We start from the raw sequence: 10,894 nt of genomic DNA, 5'->3' as shown, positions 1-10,894 counted from the left end.
TTACTAGACTTGATTGCTAACGTATACTGACTGAACATTGCACATACGAGTTGTGGCATGTTAAAACTCTTACAGGGTAAACTAGCAGTCTCTCACTGGCATCATTATGTAATATTACATGTTAATGTAATATTTTAAATATGGTGTACGCTTGCAATACAGGTTCCTACCTTTTATCCTGGTGTAGAAAGGACATGTTAAACATACTGCAGATTTTTTTCTGTTGAAATGTTTTAAAGATTGAATCCATGAAATTTGATTGTTGAAAACCTCTTTTTTTTATGTTTAATGAAACCGTTTAATCGTTGTGTTTTCACACATTATATAATAATTCCTTTCCTTTTCAACTGCACTCCAGAAATACAGTATATGCTGCCCTAATATCTGGTGATAAAGTAATGATCCTACAATGAAAACAGTGAAAGTCACTCTTTTGGAAAGTGAAAGGGATATTATTGGGAAAAATCCCGGTTCTAGGTCAGGGATGGGTGTCCTCACTAGTTCCTACACTCGCTCTAGTACTAAGTTTTCTTGGGAAGTAGCGCGTTACAAAAGTTACAAAAATGAAAGGGATATTATATTCAGCAAACCACATGAGTGGGATTTACAATCCCATTCCATAGGAATCTAGCCATGGCTGTTACAGAGATGAGTACTGTACATAGGCTATATTTCAAAAGTGGTGCAATTCCAAAAGACACTTCTGGCACCGGAGGACACCAAGGGCCCATTCACATTAATGGTCCGCAAGATGTCTACCGATGCTGGATGGTGTTTTATCCATAACACATAGCACCCCTTGTTAAATATGGGCCATCACATTATTTTGTATGATTCTGCCTAATTTCTGCCTTCATGCCGTGCGTTCCTTATTGAACATTGTTTTTCCTCCAAACACTTTACGTTCCATTTCTTTTGTTTAAAAATATAGGCTTGTTTGATTTTTGAATTTAACTTCTCAATCTAATATTCTCAGCAAGGATGCATTCCTCTCCAAAAGATTAATATACCAGCCATTGTGTAATCTACAGTACCAGGCAGGGGAGAATATTAAAAAGTAAAATAGATTTGTAATTGTATAATGATGAGTTTTACATAAGGTATTGAAATAGAAAATACTGAATTTACATGTTGTAGACATACAGAAATGGTAAATATGACATTCATCAAGTATTGGCTGTTATAAATATTTATTAGTTAGACTGGTTTACAACCTTTGTACATCACAATTTGCATAAGTTCTCAAGATACATCCTGTGTACAACCACAAAAAACCAGGACATGGATTTTTACATAAAAGTGAAAACACAAACCGATTTACAGGCAGATTTCTATACAATTCATACGGGTTTATCCAGTTTTTACAACTTTTTCAAACAAAATTGTCTCAAAAGGTTTGGAAACCAAATATAATCAAGAAAGAAAGAATAAACCCCCCAAAAAGGCACTAACAAAAACGAATAGACCTCCTTCAATGCATGCAACATTCAGTGCGAAAACATTTAATTTCTCTAAGGACAAATACAGAATTTGTTTTATTTTTAATTTTTTTTTCCTTATATATATCTGGTAAACATCAGGCTTGCTGTACAGGTTCTCAATGGTTAACAACAAACACACTATTCAGCCATCGCTGGGGTTATCCATCTGGGCACATCACTTAACAACTATACATATACAATTGAATTGAATGCTCACATCCACATGCTGAATGCCTGATGGACTTATAACCCTTCAATTGCTTTCATCAAATACAAAAAAAAAAATGTATTTTTATTTACATGATAACAAAATAAAGGAAATTGCTTTGCTTCTCTCTTACAACTAGATAATGAGTCCTTGCATTCTGAATCCGCGAAATAATTTGTAAAGACGAAATAAAGTGCCAGGACAATTTAATCTAATATTTTCATATTTAAAGAGCAAGTATTAACTTTTCTAAACTATATAACTAAATCGTTATATATCTGTTAGACAAGATGGCTGTAATATTGTTGTGCAATTGAAAAGTTGGATGAATTTAAAAGTTTAATTCAAAATAACTATGCAAATCGCATTTGTTTGAGATGTTAAATAGACACCGACCACCGAGTTATTTTGTGTAGGGTTAAAATTGCTTGCAATTAATATTTCAACTTCAGTTTTGATTATTAAAATCACATCTTAAAAGCGAACAATTTCTTCAGACACATCACACAGAAGGTGATCATTCTTTCAAGAGCCAAAAGCCTACAAAAGTAATCAGTGGATACTTTCTCTTTATTCTGGAAACAAAGATTACAATTGTCTCACATTCAACATCCATGAAACTAGATTTCCAAACCAGGCAAAATGTCTTGCCACTTATATGCATAACAATCTTGTGTACTATATAAACCTCTTTCATATGTAAACACACACACACTGTGCTTTTACTTGTACATCTAACATTAATGGACTTCTCTGCTGATTAAACCGAGTTGTAGATAAAGTTACATTTGCTTTGCACTTGTATATAAATAAAAAATATCCACATAATGTTATCTCAGCCATAAACATATAAAATAAATATCATTAAATGACAAGTACTTAACAATCGTTGGGATCTGTGTAATCACTTCTAGGAGAAGCAAAACCAAATAACTCTAGAAATGTGGTAAAAAAATATGCGGAAAATAAAAATACTGATACTTGGTTCCTTACACGAAAGATTTTTTAACAAGAAGTTTTTCAATTATTTTTTACTCACAGAAAAAGTATTCAGACATCAATGTTGCATAGAATACCTCCAGAACAACGTAATAATTTGGTCTAACACAATGTTGGCACACTTGGCAAGCATGTTATAACCACCGAAAAGTCATTGATGCACCAAAAGGGTTGTAACTCTATAGGACAGATGAAAAATGCAGCTGTAAAGTTTAAATTGTTCAGGAGATTCTAATTGTAAAGTATGCTTTCATTGGGGAACAAACATGTTTATGAAGCTGCTCAGGGTCCATATACACATCATATGACCAGCAATGGCAGAACAACAAATATTTGATGGTACTGTATGTTTGCAAGAATAATGCTGCTATCTCAGTGGAATGTATTGTGTGAATATGAGCAAAGCAATATTTGCTCTGCTAATTTAGTGATGTTCTAGGTTTCCTAGTAAGGATCCTTGTTTGTGCTATAAGTTTGAATTGAATTTGCAATAACAACTATAAACATGCTTTGCAGTCTTTACAGTAAGTTTAAGCATGAAAGAATTCACTTTATTTATTTATTTTTAGAAAATTGCACATCTTTTAGCTCTTAAAGCTATTGAAAGTCATATTTTTGAAACACACATGTCCTTCATGATAAAGAAAAATAAAATAAAACGGAAACACCAAAAATGAAATCCACTTCTTATGATCTAATTCGACATGGACTTTTCTTGCTTTGTCCGAAAATCGCTTTCTGTATTATGATATAGACATTATGTATGTACATTAATAATTGGTATATTTGTCAATAACAAGCAATTTCAACATACTAATAATCTCAGTCATTCACCTGAGTTACTAAGAGAAAATGCAGAATACTAATTAAATGCATTAATCCCACAGATGCCTCTCTTCGCAGGGTGGCATGAGTGACTTCTACATTTAATGTAAGTATATATAGTTCCTCCAAAAGCCCTATAGTTCTGAAAAAAACTTGACCCATATGGTAATAGAGCATTATTTTCCAACTTGCATTTACAATGACTTTATGTGTAGTTGAAATAGCTGAAATTCTTACGTCCCATTTTAACCAATTTTGTCCTACTACAAGTCCTTGTTTTATAGAGGGTTGAAGTTTTGCGATTTACATTTTCGACTAAACGTAATCAGAGATACAGTACAGGCAGTGCACATCTGCTGTGCATGTGGCATAGCAACACACGTTACCTATTGCCCTTAGGAATGAAATATACAGCCGAAATGCTGAATCTTTAACTTTGAGACCCATGTAGTTGGCAAATATTCTAACCACAGTCAACATAATTTATTTTATATCTTCGATCTTAATCTCTGTGCAATAAATAATGAAAAGACAGCAACGGTGCAAAGAAGATACAATATACACTGTGTGATGCTTATAGGTAGATAACTTTGTATTTTATCTATCATTTTTACCCTTGACTTCATTCTCTCATATTGCACTTGTTTAGACCGCCTTCATACAGGAGCTGTTATATTTATGTGTGTGACCACACTCTATGTAAATATACACGTCTACAGTACATTTTCATGTTTAACATTCAAGTGCACACTGAGGCGGATACTTCCTTTAGTCAGCAATACGACTTTACCCATCCTTGCTTTACTTTCACACGGACACATTTTTTTCCCCTCAAACAGCAAAGCATGTCAACAAAGACTTTTTCTATATAGCCAGGGACACGTTATTACTTTGTTTCCTCAGCAGTCTTTAATTCAATTTGGACTGATATAGGTCATTCATGACATTATGGCCGCAGTAAGCCGTGCTGTTCAATGTGTTTGGGTCGCACTGACTAACAGTTTGTGCCAGTTCACTATTCTTTTTCTCAGATCCACTTTGTCGAGGCAGATGTAAGCTTCGCCAATCAGAGTTTTTTTCATAAACTTTCCCCCATTTGAGACAAGTAAAATCTGCCGGAAATAAAAAAGAAGAAGTATTGTTAGAATATGACCCAAAACAAAGATGAATCAATGATGGAGTTAAGTGATGAAGGTGATGTTTGTAGATAACGCTTTTGGGATTGGGATTCGTTAAGCAGTACAGATGATTGCACTGATTTCTTTTAAATGTTCATCCATTTTCCACCTGAAATTCCAAAATCAGAATCTGAATATGGGCTACAAATGGAAACATTATTGCATTACCTGCAGGGCAGCTGGCAGCTTTCCCATGTGCCCAGGGCTAGAGTATCCACCGGGACCCCGGGTCATTGAATGTGGGGAGGTGTCAGCAGCCCTGTGAGTCTCCCCCCCTCTCATTCTGACAAGCCCCCCTTCACCCTTTTTTCCGACTCCCCCTCACTCTTGAACTCTTCCCCATTCTCTCACCTCACTACTCCTTTCTCTCCCTTCTCTCTATCTCTCCCACATCTCTTTCTCCCTGCCCTCTCTCATCTCTCTCTCACTCACTCTACCCCCGTCCCCTCTTTATCCCCCTTTTCTCTCACGTCTCCCTCTCTCTCGCTCCTTATTTTGATCCAGGGCAGACAAACAAATAACCCCTATGTAACATTTGGCAGTTAAGTTTCACCAGGGGGAAAATCCTTCCTGACTCTAAAAATGACAGTCACATCACATGACCATCACTCTCATGCTGAACTAGTTTGGTATATACCTGTATAAAGGTGCAACTGCTGGTTGTCGACCACTTGCCGTGTGAGTTACATTTTCCCCTGAGGAAGCAAATTTCCTGTGAAATGCATAGGGCTGGGCTACAAGTGCTGGGATCTCCTGCTCAAACAGACACCGGACCGGTAATCTGCCTGCTCCCTCACAAGACAGTACTAGTCGGAAGCGATCCAACGCTCGTCGTTGCAGGAACAGAGAGCTGGAGTTAGTGTCGGGAGGACTCTAAAGTGGCGTTCATAGTGACCTTGTGTGGTCTAAATTTAACTTCTCTATGTGGAACATGTAAGTGTGACCACGTGTATAGTTTTTAATTTTGATAAAAGCATTATCATACCATGTCTACCTTTTTTTTTCTTTGAAAACAATTGGAGAGATCATCTGATGTACGTAAAAGCAGGAGGACCCCTGGCTATCTCCCTACTACCAACAGGTTCCAGATTTTCATTTACATTGTTTGCTGATGTTGGATATCGCAGTTTAAAGAAGACCTGCAGTTAGCTGATGAGCTTAATTTAAACACTAGCTTGATTTATACATTTGAGTGCAGCCATTACCCACTTCACAATCGGTAAACACTGGATTTCATCCCTTATATGTTCCTGGGAGTTACGCTCCATATTTTCCTAAAAGACCATGTGGACGGTTTATTTGATGGAGCAGCACCTCATAAACTAAAGGGGTTGTATTATTAATTTGTGTTTTTTCTCTAAGTATTACTTATTTATTTATTTGTTCACTGATTTGCACTATTGCCCATCACTTTTCACTGTATAGCGTAAGGATTGATGCGCTTTGATGTAGTATTTTTATCAATGTTTGTAAAATGTAAATTGTAATCCTACATCTTCTTACACATCTCTAGTTTGGATAATCCTTTATACGGTTCAGTACGTCAGACTCCACTGTTCGTAGGAAAGTGGGCAGACAAACTGAGCAAGTTTCTATGTTTCTAAGCCTGTGTTTGCACCAACTTTACTAAACTTGCATCAATAAAAAAAAAGGAGTAGCTGTCGGAGTGATTAGGGGAGAAGTCACTAGTGTAATATTTCGAACAAATGCATAAAAGTTTTATTTTTGCTTCATTTAATAAATCTGTGCGATGTGTGGTGACTTTAACTTCTGTTCACAAGAGCCATCATCAGATTGCAACCAATCCCCGTTGGTGTTGTGCCTTCCATTTGTTTACATCTCTTGTAGTTTAAAAGTCACAAAAACATGATAGCACATATTTACTAAACAGTTTTCTGTCACAAAACACCTTACAGCCTATTGTAGTTGAGGTATCCTGTGGCAGAAGAATGCTTATTATCTATGCCCCAATGCTTTATTAAGTAGTGCGGTTAGAAGCAGAATGCATCCTTACCTGTACAGAATGTCCGGCAGGACTCATGCTAAATCGAAATGTTTCGTTGAATGAGGGTTCTCTATCATGCCTGCACACCCGAGTTTTCTTCTTTATTATTCTTTTTTGTGTAGCTATATTAATGACGTATAGTTTCACGTACAAATCTGTAAAACAATATTACAAAGAGCATTAACATCAAAGCTTTAATCACTGCAAACAAAAACTATTACAGATCAACCCCCTTATAACGCTGTACTTGGGGTCCAAAGAATCACTTTGCATTATAAGCAGATCGCGTTAGAAATAATGTACAATTGTATGCATTGTACAAAAAAGTATTTAAGATACCAATAATCGTGTTGTAAAGTATTTATAAATTAAAAAATTAGGAGCCACGCTGCAATCGCGTTATAAGCGGATTCGCGTTGTAACGGATCGTGTTATAACGGGGTTGAGCTGTTATTATATTATTACATTATAATGTGGTCATTTTCAGTTGATATTATAATACAGTAGTATGGCGTAATTAACTATATATTACTCTTAATAGCAATTTATTTTCAATAAATGAATTTGATTCTTAATTTTTAGTGATTTTTAAATGCATAATAAATATATCCTAGAACAAGAACATTGAGGAGATACTACATATGAAAGGCTATCGACTACCGATATTTAAAATGAGGAAATGATGACAGTCTTACCCTTGCTATAAAGAAATAAACTGAGTCAGTAAAGCGCATCATTTGTATATTGACTCAGCAATTTAAATCAGATGGATTAAGTACTGCAGCAGCTACTGTGCACATAAACGTATAAAATAAGGTAAAGTGAACTTTCAAAAAATAAACACCACATATCAACATTGTTCTATTGCTGTTGCACAATGCAATTAATGGAAAAATGATTTGGTGGCAAGATAAATAAGATAAGTAATGAATAGGGCTAGCATTAATACCTACATTAAACATTGTTACTATTGCTACAGCCTTTCCATTCTGCTACTGTCAATCTATTACTGTTAACTAGTGGAAATACCTGGTAGATGATCTGGGGACTTAAATTTATATGTAATGTTTCTGCATTGCAGGATCTCCACTATCAGCTGCTCCCCATCTGTCTTCATTTCTTTCTTCAGTGCAATCTTAATTTCTCCAATTACCTGGGTTTTTCCTAAAAAGAAGTTTCATCATGTAAAATGATGCAGTCTCATGGCATTGCAGTATGTTGTTACACAGTACATAAATGTCGCAGTATTTGTCTTCTGTTGTACACAAGAGTTGCTTTTCTTTCAGACGCAAACTCTACTCCAACTTTTTGCTTAACTACAGTAGAAGTTAAATGTAAACAGGTCGTCACTCTGAGTCACTGAAAAACAATGGAATAATATGTATTCTGTAGTATTTTACAGGAAGGCTGCCCAATTGCCGTTGTACATACAGTATTCTTTTGCTGTTACTTTGAAAACTCTAAATCAAGCTCCTCATGTCCCCAATAAGCTGCAATGAATAAATGTTTCCATGGTGAGCTGTTTTTTAGCTCCTGCCACTGAAGCCATAATCGACTTGACATGAGAGCGAGTAAGTGCTCCCAAGCTGTGATAAAAGGAAAATTAAATACTACATTTACTTCTTATAATACATTGTAGAGACGTTCACTTGACCGCGTTATATATGGTTCTGCATTTGCTTGAAGTTCTGTGGTTATAGACTATACAGGAATACAAATAGAATGGAGAAATATTGCGTTTGATTGAATTCATATAAAAAAAATGTAAATATGAATACATTATTCATTAAAAAACAAAACTCCACCGCACGTGCTCCTCTGCACACTTAATATTTATTAATATTATATTTTTAGTTTCTTCACTGTAAAGAATAACAAGTAATGGTCTTCAAAAGAAACTATGAGTTTACTGTACAGAGATCGACGTTTCTAATCAAAAATTAGACAAAGTTTCGCCACCCGAAATGTCGACCTCTGCACAATAAACTCATAGTTTCTTTTGAAGACCACTGGAGTGCCACTATTCTTTATTCTTTGGATTATTGGCGGTTTGTAGGATTACACTGGACTGTTGTTGATCAGCATCTTGGACTGATATATAGTGGATGCATGTAGTCACAAGCTCAGCACACTACAAAAGGTTACATACATACACAGACAAAAGATATATATTAATAAGCACCTAATATTATATATATATATATATATATATATATAAATATATATATATATATATATAGTTCACACACATGCAATTAGATATACAACAGATATATACAGTCCTGTGTGTGTATATATCAATTATATATGCAAACAGATATACACAGTACTGTGTGTGTGTGTGTGCAGTATATACAGGGCACAACAAACTAGGGAAAAACCCACTTGCCCCCCGCAAAGTAACTCCCTTATCCCCCCCAACTCTTACCTGCGGTGGGGTCCGGCGGCACGGTGCTGCGATCTCCGTCTTCTCCCCTGCAAATTGTAATGTTTCCCCCGCAGGTCCTGAAAAAATGGCCAAGCCATGGCAACGTGGCATCATCTGACGCCTCACGGCCATTTTTTCAGGACCGGCAGGGGAAACATTACAATTTGTAGAGGAGACAGATATCGCCGCACCACGTCGTCGGAGGTAAGCACTCAACAGCGGCCAAAATGCACGCGCCCGTACCACCATTTGTCGAGCCCTGTATGTATATATATATATATATATATACACACACATACATATATATATATGAAGAAAAGAAAAAGGAAAAAAGCGCACCCCCTATTGCAATAACTTCCAGGACATAGAATAAAATTATTTAATAAAATAGATGTGTGATAAAAAGTGCACACTTACAAGATGGATATAGAATAAATTCACATAAAGGTTTCTTTGGTAAACTGTATGATTAGCCGGGTGACAGAGGGTAGGGGCATCAGCCAATACTCACACCTCTGCACTTTTTATCACACATCTATTTTATTAAATAATTTTATTCTATGTCCTGGAAGTTATTGCACTAGGGGGTGCGCTTTTTTCCTTTTTCTTTTCTTCATAGTTACCAGGGAGTGATTCTCCCTTGGATCCAGCAGCCCCCCATACCAATTATTCAACTGGCTTTCGATTCAACACACTGCTACCAAAAGATTTTGATGACATTTTGTGTCTGAACACTTTGGACTAGACTTTGTTCATTTTGTGGTATATTTTTTATTTATTCATCATCAGATTTATGTGTTAGCGCTGTTTTCTTTTTCTTGATATATATATATATATATATATATATACACATACACACATGTATACACAAACACGCACACACAATATTGTGTAAATATGTCTGTATATATAATTGCATCTATAAACTATATATATATATATATATATATATATATATATATATATATATATATACACGCGCACCCACACTGTGGATTGGGGAGGGAAAGAAAGTCGTTGGTAGTAAGGGGGAGAATTTTAAAGTATGTTGATAACACTCTACGTTTTTTGTAATGTTCTAGGTTTACATGGACCCTGCTATAGCAGTAGCACCTGTCTATAAACTTTCTTTTACTTACACAATACATAATCGAATGTAACACTTTACTACAAATTTTCTTATTGCTTGCAGCAAATGTTACATATCTGTCTAAAGATATGATGTTAGAATAGTTTACTCCAGATCAGGATTGGTTCATTTTTTATGGTCATTGCACCGGTTTCTCTTTAAAAGAGCATGCAATATCCTGTACAGCAGGTGTTTTTATTTTATTTTTTTTAAATAAAAATTGGTTCTGTAGTATTACATAATACTTACTACATTTTTTTTAAAATTCAACTCAATGCCATTTTAATGAGTTTTAATATACTGAGCATCCTTTGATTTCTATAGCAGGTTTAGCACCCTGCCCCAGCAGTGCTAGATTTTTTAACACGTTCCTGTTTGTGACTGGCAGCCGTTACCAGTTCATAGGAAAAACATTCTCTTTGCAATTATGAGCATGTGTATACAAATGCTACTTTAGTACAATTTAGATGCAGTCAGTCATTATATATGACTTTGTTCAAATGCCCTGTATCTACTATATGGCATTATATTATAATATAGATACTTAGCTATTACACGCTTTATTATTCCTATTGGTATTTTTTGCATTTTGCATACATTTATATATATCCTCATCACCTATTGATGGTTCTTGGTTATAT

General features: G+C 35.3%; 1 protein-coding gene across 10 annotated transcripts in view; it reads right to left on the bottom strand.

Annotated features, from left to right (window-relative positions):
- Nucleotides 1-1,173: 1,173 nt before the first annotated feature.
- The window catches only part of PCLO (piccolo presynaptic cytomatrix protein), a 442,770-nt gene continuing 433,049 nt past the window's right edge, over nucleotides 1,174-10,894 (bottom strand). For all 10 annotated transcript variants that reach the window (XM_075599559.1, XM_075599565.1, XM_075599568.1 and 7 more), the window contains 3 exons: nucleotides 7,726-7,860; nucleotides 6,706-6,851; nucleotides 1,174-4,625 (listed from right to left, as the gene is read on the bottom strand). In XM_075599559.1, coding sequence (XP_075455674.1) covers nucleotides 4,485-4,625; nucleotides 6,706-6,851; nucleotides 7,726-7,860 — 422 coding nt within the window. In that variant the 3' untranslated portion in view covers nucleotides 1,174-4,484. The remainder of the gene's footprint in view (nucleotides 4,626-6,705; nucleotides 6,852-7,725; nucleotides 7,861-10,894) is intronic.

The sequence above is a fragment of the Ascaphus truei genome, chromosome 5 (genome assembly GCF_040206685.1).
Source record: "Ascaphus truei isolate aAscTru1 chromosome 5, aAscTru1.hap1, whole genome shotgun sequence".
NCBI lineage: Eukaryota > Metazoa > Chordata > Amphibia > Anura > Ascaphidae > Ascaphus > Ascaphus truei.
The sequence above is the reverse complement of the archived record's forward strand: the minus strand, read 5'-3'. Positions and strand labels throughout refer to the sequence as shown.